Below are 19,889 nucleotides of genomic sequence, written 5' to 3'. Positions count from 1 at the left end.
GCCTTAAAGGGGTTATCCGAGACTATTTGATTTTTGTTCTTTAACTATGAAAAAAACTAACAGGTAGGTAGTTGCTATTTACTTGCCTGTGCTGCCCGGGCAGATATTTGTCGGCACAGAGTGGTCACAGACCATTCGTGCTGGAGATTGTGCAGCTCCTGCTGACAACACAGAGCAGCAGCTTCTCTTATGCCCCATCAGCAGCGCAGAGAGGACTGGCAACGTCATGCTGACTGACAGCTAGCTCCCCATTTTGAAACTGTGGAGAGCTGGCTGTCAATCAACATGACATCAGCAGTCACACCCCATCGACAGTGCAGAGCAGAAGACTTGCTCTGTTGACGTGAAGCAGCAGAATCTTCAGAGCGGTGCTTGCAGAATATAAAGCATAGAGCATGCAAGCGCACACTCCTTACCTAGGAAACCGTCCAGAATCAAGATTGCAGAGGAGAGTTGTTAACATAGGCATCGAGCAGGAAGTATAAAATTAAAAATCTCTCTGTTTTCAGGAGTGGAGAGTATTTATAATAAAAGGTAAATTGCAAAGTTGCTTCTATTTACAAGCCTTTTAAATGTGTTTCTGAAATGAACATACTGTATCTTAAAATGTGCAGCTCAAGTTAAACAACCACGATATAAAAATATTTATACGTCTGATGAATTTATCGACAAATACCATCAGTCACTGATAGTAGGTCTGTGGATTCGGTAAGCCAAACCTTCAACTAAAGGCCCCTTCACATTAAGCGACGCTGCAGCGATACCGACAACGATCCGGATCGCTGCAGCGTCGCTGTTTGGTCGCTGGAGAGCTGTCACACAGACCGCTCTCCAGCGACCAACGATGCCGGTAACCAGGGTAAACATCGGGTAACTAAGCGCAGGGCCGCGCTTAGTAACCCGATGTTTACCCTGGTTACCATCCTAAAAGTAAAAAAAAATAAACGCTACATACTTACCTACAGCCGTCTGTCCTCCAGCGCTGTGCTCTGCACTCCTCCTGTACTGTCTGTGTGAGCACAGCGGCCGGAAAGCAGAGCAGTGACGTCACCGCTCTGCTTTCCGGCTGACCGACGCTCACAGCCAGTACAGGAGGAGTGCAGAGCACAGCGCTGGAGGACAGACGGCTGTAGGTAAGTATGTAGCGTTTGTTTTTTTCACTTTTAGGATGGTAACCAGGGTAAACATCAGGTTACTAAGCGCGGCCCTGCGCTTAGTTACCCGATGTTTACCCTGGTTACCAGTGAAGACATCGCTGGATCGGTGTCACACACGCCGATCCAGCGATGTCAGCAGGAGTCCAGCGACGAAATAAAGTTTTGGACTTTATTCAGCGACCAACGATCTCCCAGCAGGGGCCTGATCGTTGGTCGCTGTCACACATAACGATTTCATTAACGATATCGTTGCTACGTCACAAAAAGCAACGATATCGTTAACAATATCGTTATGTGTGAAGGTACCTTTACGCAGACTCTTTGATTTGCATGACTGACTCCCTCATACACGGCTCATGTTTAAATGATAACTTTACTGTAGTCAAATGGTAACATCAGGTTTTTCATCACCATTATCATAGAATAATCAAGCTATTTACTGTTCAAACTAGCAGTTCTGAGATGAGTGCAGGGCTGCAGACATTCCTTCCCAGCACCTTTTTTCTCTTAGGCTATGTGCACACGTTCAGAATTTCTCGCAGAAAATTCCTGAGAAAAACCGGACATTTTCTGCAAGAAATCTGCATGCGGTTTTGCCGCGGTTTTTTCCAGACACTTCCCAATGCATTTTGTAGTGGGAAATCCACTCAAAAAAAACGCAAAATTAATGAACATGCTGCGGTTTTTACCGCGATGCGTTTTTTTCGCGGAAAAAAACGCATCATGTGCACAAAACATGCAGAATTCATTCTAAATGATGGGATGCTTATTGTATGCGTTTTTTTGCGGTTTTATAGGGTTCTTATCGGGAAAAAACGCAAAAAACCGCACCGTGTGCACACAGCCTTATCTGTAGAGGAGGAGCGCCACTACTGAGTCTGTACATAAAGTGCAGCACAGATTAATCTCAACTAAAAGCAGAGATCCTTAGATCATGAACAGAACAGACATTTATGGGACATCTCATAACTTACCCAAATTATTATGAAAACATTACAGCATTGTACTACTGTACCCAATTTATATTTTAGGAGTCGTAGTCTGTCCATTTTATACCGACTGTGACTCCGCAGCAATGACTGATAAGACTTGCTTGTAAAAAATATATATATTTATATCTCCATAGTGCTGCATCATCCCACATCTCTTCCCTCATATCCGTTTAGTACCCTTCCAGTTCTCTCAATTCTGCCAATTTTGTAAGCCTAATATAATCAGTAATTATAACCTCCAATCCCGTCTCCAAGACTTTTCTGAAGCTACATCATCTCTCTGAAATGCACTACACCAATCAAGTTAATTCCCAGCATCTAGTTTTAACTGTGCCCCGAAAACACATTTTTAGGCTGGCTTAACATGTTTACTAATTAACTATTTTCTCTTTTTACATTATTGATCTAAACCTTGTCTCTTGAACACTGTCCCCCACACACAGTGTACTCAATAGCACTTCATATCTGTACATACACAGATACTTGCTGCTGACCGGTTCACACAGCTTTCCATATGTAATCCTATTTATTATAAAAGATGGCTGGACCACACAAAACAAGCACTTTTTACTTTGGGTTTTCCCTATCTCCTCATATTGCAGCACTTGCAAACAAGCCCATCACTTCTGTTTGGCAGATTAGTTTGCAATTATGTGACTCCTTATGGTAAAGTGCTGCAGAATATGCTGTCTCTATATAAAATGAAGAGCATTATTAATCATTTTTAGAGCACTTGTGACCCTTTCTTCTCTGTCAGGTCTTAATCTCGTTATACAATTACATTCATGGTAGCAGATGTATGGATCCACGGGATCAGTGTGAGAACACCACGATACAAGTCATTGTCACATTGGGCCATAACCATGGAGGCTGTGAAGTATAGAAGTTATATCTGTCTGCAAAAATATTAATACTCTCGAGAGGTTATACGTCCAGATCAGTCTCCGCGTACTGAAAATGAGCCCCATCACAGAGCACAAACTGAGGATTCTTCCGTTTCCATACACTAAAGGAGTCGACTTGTCCTGGCCAACTGGGCAACCGGATCCTCTTCACACAGCAGAAGTCCTCAGCCAGGGACAGTTGGAAGGCACGCGAGGTGGACTGACCCCAGGGGTTGGATGACAATGTTTCTCCAAGAAGTTCTCCCACATGAAAAAGTGTGTGACCTCTGAAGTAAGCCAGGCAATCCTGAGAGAAGTGGGAAGACTCTGTAAAAGAGCACATGCTGTAAGATGGCATCAATATATAGGTTACAAAATCCAAAACTGTTAAAGGCTTAAGAAAAAGAAAAGGAATAGTGTGTTCGTGAATCAAAATGCACTACATGGACCGCATCCTCTCCTACACTCGGCCAAGCTGCATGGACCCGGCCACGTTTTGTCTGCCCCTTCTCCTCCAGCGATGGGACGGCTCTAGCTGGCAGCCTGGAGGTGAGAGACACCCTGCAGTTTTGTCGTCTGACAACACAGGTGCTGGCACTGACGCACCGAGGCTCCGGTGGCCAGCGCACAAACTGCTCTACCCAAAATAGCTCCCCTCCGGTTACATTACCATCCCAGCTGGGCTCCTAGCCGCACTCCCTCAATAGTTCCCTGCCCTCAGTTACCTTGTAACAACAGACAGCATATAGGTGACTCCCAATAGCCTTCAATTGGATTTCTCCAGATTTGAAGATGCAGGGGCTTATCAATTCTTCTCTCACTCAAGGTTACCTCATGTACTATGCCTTGGCTAAAGGTACCGTCACACTCAGCGACGCTGCAGCGATACCGACAACGATGTCGATCGCTGCAGCGTCGCTGTGTGGTCGCTGGAGAGCTGTCACACAGACAGCTCTCCAGCGACCAACGATCCCGAAGTCCTCGGGTAACCAGGGTAAACATCGGGTTACTAAGCGCAGGGCCGCGCTTAGTAACCCGATGTTTACCCTGGTTACCAGCGTAAACGTAAAAAAAACAAACACCACATACTTATCTTCCGTGTCTGTCCCCGGCGCTGTGCTTTCCTGCACTGACTGTGAGCACAGCGGCCGGAAAGCAGAGCGGTGACGTCACCGCTGTGCTTTCCGGCTGGCCGGCGCTCACAGCCAGAGCAGAGAAGCACAGCGCCGGGGACAGACAGCAGAAGGTAAGTATGTAGTGTTTTTTTTTTTTTTAATGTTTACGCTGGTAACCAGGGTAAACATCGGGTTACTAAGCGCGGCCCTGTGCTTAGTAATCCGATGTTTACCCTGGTTACCAGTGAAGACATCGCTGAATCGGCGTCACACACGCCGATTCAGCTATGTCTGCAGGGAGTCCAGCGACGAAATAAAGTGCTGGACTTTCTGCAGCGACCAACGAGGTCACAGCAGGATCCTGATCGCTGCTGCCTGTCAAACTGAACGATATCGCTAGCCAGGACGCTGCAACGTCACGGATCGCTAGCGATATCATTCAGTGTGAAGGTACCTTAAGCACAACTTGGCATCATTAGGGTTAATCCTATACATGTGGAAATATGCTGTAGGCCACTGCTGACATCTAGTGGCCATTCATTAAAATCACACCTTCAGTCACAAAAGTTACTACTTACAACCCACAATTTTTGAAAACTACATGAAGGGGCAAAACATCAGACTGTGACCTCATTAACTAGCTATATCCTTCAATCTACAACCAAGCCAGCCCTATAATGCTAACTTTAATGGGCCGAGGCCCAGGACTTCCGTGATGACTTAATCCTCTCTCCTCTCCACCCTGGAGAGCTCAGCGCACTTTCCCTTTGACTTATTCAACCAGTGCTGCACTATAGTCACCAGATTATCCAACAATTCATAACTGCCCTGATACCGAAATCTTAACCTCAAGAATGAATCTCCAGCAGATCTCGGGGACCATATGTCTTCCAGGCCACACTCTCCAGCAGAGTTACTCTGCTCCTCTTTACCAGATGGGGTTGACAAACGATTCCAGCGTCCACAACCAGGATTCCGTGTACTCCTACCTCGGACCATGCTACCCTAGTACTACAGTTTCTGTCTATCCTACACTCCAGGCTGTCCAAAATGTCAGATAAACTAATTATGGAACTTTCTAAAGAACTTAGAAAACTTGAATTCCCAAACTTCTGATCTCAAAGACAAGATGGACTCTGCCACTGCAGCCCTCAATACCAAAGACAAAGAGATGGAGATGGAGATGCTCCACAAAGAAATCTACTCCCTCAACAATAAACTGGATGATTTTGGAAATGGTAGAACTGCTATCTGGAATCCCAATTGAGCATCTAGAGATGGACCGCATTCATAGAGCTGAGTAAACGTAAACCTGACGGCCCACTCCGTGACATTATTCTCAGACTTCACTTCTTCAAAAGAACAAATATTACAAGTGGCACGGAATTCCTCGACCCTGAAATCCCAAGGTCACTCCTAAAACATTTTTCAGACTTGGCCCCAACAACCATCATCAAGAGATGGGCCATGAAACCGTACCTAAAAATCCTCCACTCCAAAAAATATCAAATACCGCCGGGGTTTCCTGTTTAAATGGATTTTCACCTATTTGGATGTGGTTCCTCTACCCTGAAGGCGACAACTGCTACCTCACCAAACTATGGCTTCTGGACCAATCCTCATCACCATCAACTTCATCTCCTCCACAACAATCTAAACATAGTCGCTCTATACCACGTGACCACTCAGTGGACGCTAAACCCTGTGTGCACAGCTTACCGAGCACCATCTCAAACTCTAAACTATTTAATGCCCACTATCATCCTGCATCTCCAGGATGGTTACGTGTCTTCCCCTTGTACAGATACTATTTGCCATTGACTCTTACTGTGGTTTACCTGAGTCTTTGTTTTGGTCTCTTAATGCTTTTATATGGTTGCCTGATGTTCTCAGTTATAGCAATTCTTTGTTATTGCTAACCTGCTAGGGGCCTCTTTGTCTTTAAATCGTACACTTTGTTCTTTAGAGTTCAAGCTAGAGTCCCATCCGAGTCAAGCTCTTCCCTCCATAACCTTACTTAAATGCCATACACCTTGGTACTGGGATTAAACCCATCACTCACTTCCTCAGTTGAACCAATAATTGTCACTTACATAGTTAATGTGGTATGCCCTACACATGATAGCAGGTTCATTACCTGTTAAGCGAACCCAACCCCTCACAAAACCCCATTATAGTCATTATACACATAATTGTGTGGTTCCTAAGAAAGCTGCATGATCCTCCAGCGTTACTACACGCTGCGGCTCAGCACACTGTACTCAGCCTTCTTCATTACTATTAATGTTGCTCCTCCTCGTTTAACTGTTCTACTTAACACAACCTCACCCGAGAGGGCACTAAACAACTCCCAAATTTGGGCTCCCAATACAATGATAGGCCACAGGTGGTGCCTGTATACGACCCAAATATCTCTAACACCATGCCGCTAACCATTCTATCACACAACGTGTTGGGGCCGTAACTCCCCACAAAAACGTACTACAGCCTTTCGCTATTACCGATCCTTACAAGCAGATGTGATTTAACTTCAAAAGACTCATTTTTTAACATACAGCACCCAAAGTTCATGTTCCCCTCTTACCCACTTTTCTATACCGACGCTGCTCCAAATAAAGCCAAAGGTGTAGCCATTTGTTTAAAAAAATCCAAACCCTTCCTCTATAAATCGCTAAGAGCGGACAAAGAAGGTCGCCACTTAATATCAAAGAGCTCCATTTCAGATGAACTGGTGACCTTTGTTTCCTATTACGCCCCTAACACTCACCAATTTCCTTTTTTTTTCCCACATCCACTTGACCTAGTTTTTGAACATGCTCGAAGCACTACGTTGCTTTGCCACAACTCATACTGCATACTTAATCCTAAATGTAAAGAATATGGGGGGATTTAAAGGCAGATTACAATCCTCCTTCAGTTTGTGTAGCTGTAACAGGACACCTGGCTAAGCAGGTGGTCCAGCCTCACCAGCTAGTATACAGGCTCATAGAGTATGAGCCCATGCTATGTGACTGCTTCATTCAATCTTCCTCCAGTCAGGTAGGATATATCTGTAAGGGGCTGAATGCCTTCCAGGGTTTCAACCCATTCTAGCACCCAGGGGTTGGGAGTTATGTAGAACAGCTAGTAGAATCCAGGTAGCGAAACTGTATTTGATCTCCAAGTGTAACGGGATAGGACAGATACAATGGTGCCAAAATCACCACCATGTGACCTTCCATACAGAAATTATGATCCATCATAGGTTTTGGAAATTCACACTTTGGGAGACCAGGACAATCCTGGGGGCGGGGAAGGAAGTGACTGACCAAGGGGTTAAGTGCATGTGCGACTAATGGAAGAAACCGGAAAGAGCTGGTTCCAACATCCAATGGTCGAACATCAAGGTCGCAACTGACTTTTATATCATTTGCTTATACAGTCATGGCCAAAAGTATTGACACCCCTGCAATTCTGTCAGATAATACTCATTTTCTTCCTGAAAATGATTGCAAACACAAATTCTTTGGTATTATTATCTTCATTTAACCCCTTAGTGACAGAGCCAATTTGGTACTTAATGACCAGGCCAATTTTTGCAATTCTGACCACTGTCACTTTATGAGGTTATAACTCTGGAACACTTCAACGGATCCCGCTGATTCTGAGACTGTTTTTTCGTGACATATTGTACTTCATGTTAGTGGTAACATTTCTTCGATATTACTTGCGATTATTTATGAAAAAAACGGAAATATGGCGAAAATTTTTAAAATTTTGCAATTTTCAAACTTTGTATTTTTATGCCCTTAAATCAGAGAGATATGTCACGAAAAATAGTTAATAAATAACATTTCCCACATGTCTACTTTACATCAGCACAATTTTGGAAACAAATTTTTTTTTTGTTAGGGAGTTATAAGGGTTAAAAGTTGACCAGCAATTTCTCATTTTTACAACACCATTTTTTTTTAGGGACCACATCACATTTGAAGTCATTTTGAGGGGTCTATATGATAGAAAATAATGAAGTGTGACACCATTCTAAAAACTACATCCCTCAAGGTTCTCAAAACCACATTCAAGAAGTTTATTAACCCTTTACGTGCTTCACAGGAACTGAAACAATGTGGAAGGAAAAAATGAACATTTACCTTTTTTTTGCAAACATCTTACGGTAATTCAGAACCATTTTTTTTATTTTCACAAGTGTAAAAACAGAAATGTAACCATAAATTTTGTTATGCAATTTCTCCTGAATACGCCAATACCCCATATGTGGGGGTAAACCACTTTTTGGGCGCACCGCAGAACTTAGAAGTGAAGGAGCGCCGTTTGACTTTTTCAATGCAGAATTGTCTGGAATTGAGATCGGACGCCATGTCACGTTTAGAGAGCCCCTGATGTACCTAAACAGTGGACACTCCCCACAAGTGACACCATTTTGGAAACTAGACCCCTTAAGGAACTTATTTAGATGTGTGGCGAGCACTTTGAACCCCCATGTGCTTCACAGAAGCTTATAACGTAGAGCCGTGAAAAAAAAAAAATTGCATTTTTTTCTACAAAAATGATCTTTTTGCCCACAAATTTTTATTTTCACAAGGGTAACAGGAGAAATTAGACCACTAAAGTTGTTGTGCAATTTCTCCTGAGTACGTCGATACCCAATATGTGGGGGTAAACCACTGTTTGGGCGCACCGCAGAGCTTGGAAGAGAAAGAGTGCCGTTTTACTTTTTCAATGTAGAATTGGCTGGAATTGAGATCGGACGCCATGTCGCGTTTGGAGAGCCCCTGATGTGCCTAAACAGTAGAAATCCCCCACAAGTGACCCAATTTTGGAAACTAGACCCCCCATGGAACTTATCTAGATGTGTGGTGAGAACCTTGAATGCCCAAGTGCTTCACAGAAGTTTATAATGCAGAGCCGTGAAAATAAAAAATATTTTTTTTTTCCACAAAAAAGATTTTTTAGCCCCCAAGTTTTTATTTTCACAAGGGTAACAAGAGAAATTGGACCCCAAAAGTTGTTGTCCAATTTGTCCTGAGTATGCTGGTACCCCACATGTGGGGGTAAACCACTGTTTGGGCACACGGCAGAGCTCGGAAGGAAGGAGCGCCGTTTTGGAATGCAGACTTTGATAGAATGGTCTGCGGGTATGATGTTGCGTTTGCAGAGCCCCTGATGTACCTAACCAGTAGAAACCCTCCACAAGTGACCCCATTTTGGAAACTAGACCCACCAAGGAACTTATCTAGATGTGTGGTGAGAACTTTGAATGCCCAAGTGCTTCACAGAAGTTTAGAATGCAGAGTCGTGAAAATAAAAAATAAAAAATTTTTCCACAAAAAAGATATTGTAGCCCCCAAGTTTTTATTTTCACAAGGGTAACAGGAGAAATTGGACTGCAATAGTTGTTGTCCAATTTATCCCGAGTACGCTGATGCGCCATATGTGGGGGTAAACCACTGTTTGGGCGCACGGCAGAGCTTGGAAGGGAAGGAGCGCCTTTTTGGAATGCAGACTTTGATAGAATGGTCTGTGGGCATTATGTTGCGATTGCAGAGCCCCTGATGTACCTAAACTGTAGTAACCCCCCACAAGTGACCCCATTTTGGAAACTAGACCCCCCAAGGAACTTATCTAGATGTGTGGTGAGAACTTTGAATGCCCAAGTGCTTCACAGAAGTTTAGAATGCAGAGTCGTGAAAATAAAAAATATTTTTTTTTTTCACAAAAAAAGATTTTGTAGCCCCCAAGTTTTTATTTTCACAAGGGTAACAAGAGAAATTGGACCCCAGAAGTTGTTGTCCAATTTATCCCGAGTACGCTGATGCCCCATATGTGGGGGTAACCCACTGTTTGGGCGCACGGCAGAGCTCAGAAGGGAGGGAGCACCATTTGACTTTTTGAGCGCAAAATTGGCTGTCGTGTTTGGAGACCCCCTGATGTACCTAAACAGTGAAAACCCCCCAATTCTAGCTCCAACCCTAACCCCAACACACCCCTAACCCTAATCCCAACCTGATCCATAATCCTAATCACTAACCCTAACCATAATCACAACCCTTACCCCAAAACAACCCTAATGTCAACCCTAACCATAACCCTAATCAAAACCCTAAATCCAACACACCCCTAATCCTAATCTCAACCCTAACCTCAAACCTAACCCTAATCCCAACCCTAGCCTTAACCCTAATCCCAAACCTAACCCTAATCCCAAGCGTAACCCTAATGCCAACCCTAACCCTAATACCAACCCTAATCCAAACCCTAACCCTAATCCCAGCTCTAACCCTAACTTTAGCCCCAACCCTAGCCCTAACTTTAGCCCCAACCCTAACCCTAAGGCTACTTTCACACTTGCGTCGTTTGGCATTCCGTCGCAATCCGTCGTTTTGGACAAGAAACGGATCCTGCAAATGTGCCCGCAGGATGCGTTTTTTGCCCATAGACTTGTATTGCTGACGGATCGTGACGGATGGCCACACGTTGCGTCCATCGTGCACTGGATCAGTTGTGTTTTGGCGGACCGTCGGCACAAAAAAACGTTCAATGAAACGTTTTTTTGTACGTCGCATCCGCCATTTCTGACCGCGCATGCGTGGCCGTAACTCCGCCCCCTCCTCCCCAGGACATAGATTGGGCAGCGGATGCGTTGAAAAACTACAGCTGCTGCCCAGGTTGTGCACAATTTTCACAACGTGCGTCGGTATGTCGGGCCGACGCATTGCGACGGCCCCGTATCGACGTAAGTGTGAAAGAAGCCTAACCCTAAATTTAGCCCCAACCCTAACCCTAAATTTAGCCCCAACCCTAGCCCTAACCCTAATTTTAGCCCCAACTGCTGTTCTCCTGCCGGCCGGCAGATGGCGGGCGCACTGCGCATGCGCCCGCCATTTTCTTCTGCCGGCGGCCAGGAGGAGCAGCAAGAGGATCCAGGGACACAGGTGAGTATTGTAGGGTCCCCGAATCCCCCTATTTCTCTGTCCTCTGATGTGCGATCACATCAGAGGACAGAGAATTACACTTTACTTTTCTTTTCTTTTTTTTTTTTTGCGGTCGCTGGTAAACAGTTAATTACCGGCGATCGCAAAACAGGGGTCGGTAAAACCGACCCCGATCATGCTCTTTGGGGTCTCGGCTACCCCCGGCAGCCGAGACCCCAAAGATTCTCGCGGGGCCGGCCGGCGGGCGCACTGCGCCCGACACTTTGAAGATGGCGGCGCCCACCGGGAGACACGAGGAGCATCGGGGGAGATAGGTGAGTATTGGGGGCCACCAGGGACCCCTTTTCTCTGTCCTCCGATGTGCGATCACATCGGAGGACAGAGAAATTAAAAAGAGATCGCGTGTTTTGTTTTTTTTTTGCGATCGCCGGTAAACGGTTAATTACCGGCGATCGCAAATGCGGGGAGGGTGAAAAAAAAACCAAATCATGTTCTCTGGGGTCTCGGCCACCCCCGGCAGCCGAGACCCCGGAGAAAATCGGCCTCTGGGGGGCGCTATTCACTTTTTCCACAGCGCCGTTAATTAACGGCGCTGTGGTTTAAGTACCCTTAGCGGCCGCCGTTAAAAGGCGTATCGGCGGTCGCTAAGGGGTTAATTTGTCTTAAATGAAAAAACACAAGAGAGAATGAAGCAAAAAGCAAAACATTGATCATTTCACACAAAACTCCAAAAATGGGCCAGACAAAAGTATCGGCACCCTCAGCCTAATAACCAAAATAGCCAAAATAACTGCGACCAACCGCTTCCGGTAACCATCAATGAGATTCTTACAATGCTCTGCTGGAATTTTAGACCATTCTTCTTTGGCAAACTGCTCCAGGTCCCTGATATTTGAAGGGTGCCTTCTCCAAACTGCCATTTTTAGATCTCTCCACAGGTGTTCTATGGGATTCAGGTCTGGACTCATTGCTGGCCACCTTAGAAGTCTCCAGTGCTTTCTCTCAAACCATTTTCTAGTGCTTTTTGAAGTGTGTTTTGGGTCATTGTCCTGCTGGGAGACCCATGACCTCTGAGGGAGACCCAGCTTTCTCACACTGGGCCCTACATTATGCTGCAAAATTTGTTGGTAGTCTTCAGACTTCATAATGCCATGCACACGATCAAGCATTCCAGTGCCAGAGGCACCAAAGCAACCCCAAAACATCAGGGAACCTCCGCCATGTTTGACTGTAGGGACAGTGTTCTTTTCTTTGAATGCATCTATTTTTCTATTGAGTAACCACCTTGATTACTACTGCTCTTTGAGCTAGACATCCTCTTCATCAATTTGGGAAGCTCATAAAGCAGTGCTAAGAGGCTTCGGGAGAACAGCTGATCTTGAGAATAAGGTGTCAGTATTAAGAGCTCGCCCTGCCCCTCTATATACAGAGATCTTGAACGTGCCCGCTCTCAAATTGATCTTTGTCTCTCCGAAAACACAGAGAGCCCTCTGTTGGTCCCAACAACGCTTCCACATAATTAATAATAAAAGCAACTATAATCTTCCTAGATGCCTCAATTGACCCCCCGCTGTACCACATACCCCAATACGACTACGTACCGACATAGGCCTTATGTCCAACCGGCAACAGATTACATGCTTGTTCCAGCCGTAGCTTGAGCAGCTACACAACGACACTTCCCCAGACATCAGGCAAAAAATAGACACTTTCCTTAACTCTTTTTCCCTCCCAGTCCTCAATTTCAATATGTCTCATCTCCTCCATTAGGCCATCACCAAAATAAGAACAGCTATCCACCAACTAAAACTTAATAAAAACCAGGCCCAGATGGCTTGTCTGCTCTTTACTATAAGTCTGTTCTTATTCCCCATTTCACTACTTTAACTCCGAGGGATGGAAAAAAGCCAGGGGCAGCATCTCTTACAGCAGCTACATCTATGATACCCAAACCAAACTCAGACCACTCATTGTGATTAGTGATGAGTGAGTGTACTTGTTTTTCCCCCGAGCACGCTCAGGTGGTCTCCGAGTATTTTGGCGTGCTCGGAGATTTAGTTTACGTCGCCGCACCTGGATGGTTTGCGGCTGCTGGACAGCCTGAGTACATGTGGGAATTCCCTAACAAACAGGCAACCCCACATGTATTCAGGCAGTCGCAAATCACGCATCTGCGGCGACGAAAACTAAGCCTCAGAGCACGCCAAAATACTCGGCGATCAACCCAGAATGCTTGGGAAAACCCGAGTAACAAGTACACTTGCTCATCAAATCATGATCAAACTATAGACCGATATCCCTGAGTAATATAATCTCAAACGTTTAGCAAAAATCTTGGCTAAAATATATATAAATTCTTACCATCTGCATCAGGCCAGGCAAGAAACAAGGCTCTGTCTGGATAGTTCTCCAAGACGTCAGGGCCTCCAGTCTACAAATAACAGACGTATATTCAGAAGCTTCACCTGAAACCAGTGTAATAAATACTAGTAGTAAGTTTCTTCAGTTTCTGATTTGGCAATACGTGTGCTTTTATTATAGTTGGTGGTTTGTTTTATCTTAAAGTGGCAGTACAAGAAAAACTTCCTAAGGCTAAGTTCACATTTGCGTATATATGTGCAGCACATCATCTGCATGCGCAAAAGCATGCAAGCGCGTGTTTACGCAGCGTTTTTTATCCGCCTCAGCTTATGCATGACGGCAAAAATAAAACGCTGCGTATGCATGCGTTTGTATGCATTTTTGCCTGTTTGTGCGCGTGCGTTCGATATTTCCAGGAGGGCGGTTCTCAAAACAGTTCCTGGACATGCGCAGTCTGAAGTACGCAAGCGTATCAAACACATGTCCTTGCGTACAAATGCGTTCTCATAGACAGTAATGCGTTTTTTTGATGCGCTCAATCCACAGTCATCCGCATGGCTGCGCATAATTGACGCCTCAAAAACATGTTGCGTTCACCGAACACTACGAAACGACGCATGTGTACGCATCCGATTGCATGTCTCTGCGTACACCATGTTAAAGACATGGACGCATGCGGATCAAACACTGCGCACAGATACGCAAATGTGAACCCGGCCTATGGTCTCATTCAGACATCCTGTTTTCACATACGTGTTCTGTCTTGTGTTTTTCATGGATAGAACATGTTCCCATTATAGACTATAGGACTGTTCACATACCCGGGGTTTTTTATGGACTATGTATAAAAATGTGCTGCCCATGATTAACATTGTAATCAACAGGAGAAGCTTTGTCATTTATTTTTCTGTGACAATCAGTGATGAAACACAGATAGTAAACACTGACATTCTGATCAAACAATGATGACACTCATACCATTTTTTTGCCTAGGTGAAAAATCACGGACCTCTGAATGAGGCCTACAAAATAAAAATAAAAAGTTAAAGTCAATGAAAAAAACTGGTAAAAAAAATATAGATTGTAAAATGTATCTAGCACAAATTTACAGAGCACCCCGAGGACTTGGAATCTATTATAAAGAGTACGGGCTAGGTTGCGGAGCCCACCATTGAGGCGGACACAATGGACACACACTATATAGGCTATGGCTATGATAGGCTGTGCTATTCTGTGTGATGTGATAGTAGCATGGCATTACTGGGACGCTCGCAATTAGTGCTCACCAAATTACAAATTGTTCAAATTCGCCAGGTCCAGAAAATGAAACAAAATCTGACATTCAATTTGCTCATCTCTAATATACATGTTATTATGCTTCGTTTTCGCCACACTGCTCTTACCATGACCTCTGTGTAACGCATCTCCGAGGGAAAAATGGTGTTCTGATCAAAAGCCACGACATCCAGTCCACGAGACTGCAGTAAGAATTCCCAGTATCCAGTGCCCTAGACAAACAGCGGACAAAGGAGGAATAAGCAAAGCATTGTGAAGTGTGGGGCTCAACGCTCATGGAACTATGTTCACCAGCAGGTTGGGAGGATTCCTTATGCTCTCATTGTAGGGGAATATTTGGTGTAAATCAGACACTTGCCATATGAAGGCAGATTACAGAGAACTGTTTTATATGGAAGCCCGTGTTATAGATGCAAGTTCCGACCTGATCACGGGATCTATGAAGCTGCCAGTTCCGGACTTTGGAGGTACAGATTGGCCAGGACTTGTGTCTGAAAGAGGCCCCATACATAATAGATGGAGGTCGGCTCAACAATGATCATCCGGCGACTATCTCGTCCAACTTTCCCACACACAGGAGCATTCCACATAAGAAACCCGCTGCCAGACAGCGGCTTATCTCTTAGCGAACAGAAGGATCGGTAGTCGGAAATCGGACAAGTCAGATCCGTATCTCCAAAATTCATCATCTGTCAATGGAGGGTTGGGAGTCCCCCATACACATCAGGCTGCCGTCACACGTTCCGTATTTGGTCAGTATTTTACATCAGTATTTGTAAGCCAAAAGCAGGAGTGGAACAATTAGAGGGAAAGTATAATAGAAACATATGCATCACTTCTGCATTTATCACCCACTCCTGGTTTTGGCTACAAATACTGATGTAAAATACTGACCAAATAGTGCTAGTGTGACGGCAGCCTAAGGGTATGTGCACACGTCAGGATTTATTCCTGACAAAATCCTGAGAATTCTGCCAGAAATCCACGTTTTTTTTCGCGTGGATTTCTCGCGTTTTTTGCGCGGATTTTTTGCGTTTTTTTTTCTTTCCGGAATGTCCTTTTTGCTAGGAAATCCGCAAAAAATCCGCAAAAATAATGAGCATGTCAGTTTTTTTTGTGGAATGCGTTTTTTTTGAGGAAAAAAACGCTAACATATGCACAAAAAATGCGGAATGCATTCTAAAAGATAGGATGCATAATGTTAGCTTTTTTTACCGGATTTATAGCGTTTTTATAGCGAAATTCCGCAAAAAAAACGCTAATCCTGACGTGTGCACATACCCTAAGACTGTCGGCCGATGTTACAGACCCCATCATGAGCACATCTGGTGACCCAACCCAACAACATAATGATGCTGTGAACTTAGGTCAGGTGACAGGTAGCTGAGCGCTGCAGTGATAAGGCTGGGGCTACAAGGAAAGTTGTCTCATGCAACCAAAAATATTTCATTATACCAAGCTGAAGCGCAACTATTTTAGAGCTGCGATTTTGCTGTAACAAAGAAAAAAAAACTGCAAAATTGAAGTTGCATGTTACCTAAATTGAACTCAATGGTGAGTCCCACGTGTAACCGTCAGTCGCAGTGAGACACCATAGAAAATGGGACGATATAATGCAACAAGCACAATCTTGATATTGCTGGGAGCCCTAGTGTATGGCCAGGATTACACAGCGACGTGTCATACCACATTGACATTGTAAAAATGAGACTTATTGCATAAAGACCATTTTGGATTTTGCACAAATTGCATGAATGGTGTATGTACGCCACTTTGAAGAATTTGGAGCAAAAAAAAAAAAAAAAAAAAAAAACGGCAACAAATACCACAAAACAAAAAAGAAAGCTGATATGGATCAGGGTCCATTACTGCGGAGGCATAAAATTGCAGTGCCACAATGCAACACTGGATGTAATGGTTTCCTGTGTTGTCACATTGTGATTTGTCTGCAACTTACCGTAACCTTTTATTTCCAGCAAAATCACGACTCTAAATATCAGTAGACAAGCGGCACAGATGTTTTTGATGTACAATTTTTCTGAGATTTGCTGCTACGTGACATGTCAACATGGGGTGGTGCAGGCGCAGGGGAGGAGAGGGCGACGTGGGTGTAGAGCGATGTGGCACATGGGTGACGTGGGCGCAGGGCACAAGGGTGACGTGGCACATTGGTGACATGGGCGCAGGGCACGAGGGTGATGTGGGTGCAGGGCACGAGGGTGACGTGGGCGCAGAGTGACGTGGGTGCAGGGTGACGTGGGTGCAGGGCACGAGGGTGACGTGGGTGCAGGGTGACGTGGGTGCAGGGCGACATGGGTGCAGGGCACGAGGGTGACGTGGGTGCAGGGCACGAGGGTGACGTGGGCACGAGGGTGACGTGGGCGCAGGGTGCTGTGGGTGCAGGGCACGAGGGTGACGTGGGCACGAGGGTGACGTGGGTGCAGGGCACGAGGGTGACGTGGGTGCAGGGCACGAGGGTGACGTGGGTGCAGGGCACGAGGGTGACGTGGGTGCAGGGCACGAGGGTGACGTGGGCGCAGGGTGCTGTGGGTGCAGGGCACGAGGGTGACGTGGGCACGAGGGTGACGTGGGTGCAGGGCACGAGGGTGACGTGGGTGCAGGGCACGAGGGTGACGTGGGTGCAGGGCACGAGGGTGACGTGGGTGCAGGGCACGAGGGTGACGTGGGTGCAGGGCACGAGGGTGACGTGGGTGCAGGGTGACGTGGGTGCAGGGCACGAGGGTGATGTGGGCGCAGGGTGCTGTGGGCGCAGGGCACAGGGGTGATGTGGGTGCAGGGTGACGTGGGCGCAGGACATGGGGTGACGCAAGCGCAGGGCACTCACAGCTCCTGCTGACACCAGTGGCAAGTTGAGGGCACACAGCAGCTCCAGCACCTGAGGGCTGGGCACAGAGAAGGAGAAGAGGATCTGCAGGCGCTGGCAGCTGCAGGCGTCCTCCAGGCTCCGGAGCAGGTGCAGCAGCTGCTTCCTGCGGGTCGCGGACGTCTCCGGGTCACAGAACCTGTGCACGTCTGCAGGAAGCTGCTGCATCTTCCACACGTACAGCTGGTGATACAGGTTCTGCCCCTTGTCCTTCCTCTGCTCCATCGTGTCCCACTGCAGCTCGGGCGACACTGCCGCGGCCATACCAGCGCCGCGCCCACCCTGCAGCCACTGGGAGTAAGGGGCAAATTCAAAGTAGCGCCTCACACTTGCGGCAGAGGAACAGGAAGGCGAGCCAGAGGCCGGGAACAGCGGGCTGCCTGTGCTGCACTGCCACCTGCTGGACGGCGCTGGAACTGCACGATGGATGTGACCTGTCCTTGGTCCCTTGTATCACAGGGACCAATAGTCTCAGGTCCTAAGGAGTTAATTACCACCCGTGTGCACTGCAAACATGTCTGTGGAACGTCTAGGTTTTATTTATATCTGCCATATATATATACATTAAACCTAATTTTCCAACACTGGCACTGAGTCAAATAAACAAAATGGGTCTATCAGCCACGATTTCAGGGTACAAGTCACCCAGAAATCACTTCCATAAGTGACGTGTAAACAAGGGGTTAAAACAGTGATGTATTAATGATGCAATAAAACGAAGAACCGCATTTTGAGGGGTATTTTTTTGAATAAATTTGGGAGCGATAAGCGCACCGTCCGTATCTGTGTGGACATACAGCTATGTGCACACGTTGCGGATTTTGATGCGTTTCTGCAGCTTTTTTGGACGCACGGAATTGCATCAAATCCGCAGTGTAGTGCACAAGCAATGTTAGTCCATGGGAAATTGAGAATTGTTGTGCACATGCTGCGGAAAAATACATGCGGATTTGCAGCGTTTTATTTTCTGCAGCATGTCAATTCTTTTTGTGGATATGCAGGGTTTCTGCACCCATTGACTACCACAGGGGCGGACACAGACAGCTTCGGGCCCCTGTGCAGGAATTGTGTCTGGGCCCCCCTCCTTTTAAGGCGACAAAGCTATATATATATATATATATATATATATATATATATATATATATATATATATATATATATATATATATATATACACACACACACACACTAAGGGACTGTGCTATACATAAGGGACTGTGTTAGACATAATAATCGATAATAATGTCTTCCTCCACCTCCCCGTTCCTAAATCCATTATAAATCCCCTTTCCTCTCATCCCAATCCCCCACACCCCCATTCCATTATTGCCCTCTCTGTTAAAAAAATGCTTATTTAGCACATTTATTTAATCAGGACTATTCACCAGGTGCCTTACTCTTAAAGAAAAAATGTCATGATATTCTCATAAATCATGTAGTGGTTTATTGAATTGTCCACAGAAAAACCACATTGCAGCAAAACATAAAAATAGATGAAATAGTTACGAACAGATTGTCCATGTGTAAATATCAGCGCTTGTCTTGTTACTCATCTTTCCCAAAGTCCTGAATGGTAAAACCGTCTGTCTGTGTGAACTCTGAATGTCATCATGGCTACCTCAATATTAGCAGCACTGCCGGCAGGGCCGGTTTTAGGCAAAGTGGGGCCCTAGGCAAAGTTTAAAATGGGGCCCCAAATGCTAACATATTGCACATCACACAAAAGCATTTCAGTTGTATTTACAAGCGCTGAGTTCAGGCCACTAAATCAGTTTGATCGACAATATTGAAGTTGTTCAACGCTTGTTTCCCGGCCTCTTTACACCAACTGAGAAAGAATGATGGGACAGAACGATCACTAATAGATCACTAACAGATCACCATGCAGTATCATGTTATCAGCAGCACATCTACAGTTTACACGGGTGATGTGCTGCTGAGAACAAGGATTACTGTTCCGGCATAAACAATCCAATCACTCGATGAATATGCAGCATTTTGCTTGTTTAGTATAATAAACCCCATAGTCCTCCACATATTATAATGTGCACCACAGTCCTCCATATTGTAAAATGCACATCCCATAGTCCTCCATATAGTATAATACACTCCTCAGTCCTCCATATAGTATTATACACTTCCCATAGTCCTCCACATAGTATAATACACTCCTCATAGTCGCGCCAGTTTGGATTCCACGTGGGAAATTCCGGCAGATTAATGCTCTTTTTAGAAGCCTGATATGGGGGAGACAGTACCCACGTA

General features: G+C 45.5%; 1 protein-coding gene across 1 annotated transcript; it reads right to left on the bottom strand.

Moving 5' to 3' along the window:
* Window positions 1–1,512: 1,512 nt before the first annotated feature.
* LOC138672785 (uncharacterized) lies at window positions 1,513–18,020 on the bottom strand. Its single transcript, XM_069761149.1, has 4 exons — window positions 17,586–18,020; window positions 14,848–14,952; window positions 13,445–13,514; window positions 1,513–3,360 (listed from the first exon to the last, which is right to left on the bottom strand). The coding sequence occupies exons 1-4, from the start codon at window positions 17,886–17,888 to the stop codon at window positions 3,074–3,076; spliced, it is 765 nt and encodes a 254-aa protein (XP_069617250.1). The 5' UTR covers window positions 17,889–18,020; the 3' UTR covers window positions 1,513–3,073.
* Window positions 18,021–19,889: the final 1,869 nt, after the last annotated feature.

Source organism: Ranitomeya imitator, chromosome 3 (genome assembly GCF_032444005.1).
Source record: "Ranitomeya imitator isolate aRanImi1 chromosome 3, aRanImi1.pri, whole genome shotgun sequence".
In the NCBI taxonomy this organism is placed as follows: Eukaryota; Metazoa; Chordata; class Amphibia; order Anura; family Dendrobatidae; genus Ranitomeya; species Ranitomeya imitator.
This window is presented reverse-complemented; position numbering and strand designations above follow the sequence as displayed.

Coding starts and splice junctions, on each gene's coding strand:
- LOC138672785 (XM_069761149.1), bottom strand. CDS start 17,888: ATGGCCGCGGCAGTGTCGCCCGAGCTGCAGTGGGACACGATGGAGCAG. Junction 13,515..14,847: donor TGCGTTACACAGAGGTCATG/GTAAGAGCAGTG, acceptor TGTTATTTGTAG/ACTGGAGGCCCTGACGTCTT. Junction 3,361..13,444: donor TGCCTGGCCTGATGCAGATG/GTAAGAATTTAT, acceptor GCTCTTTTACAG/AGTCTTCCCACTTCTCTCAG.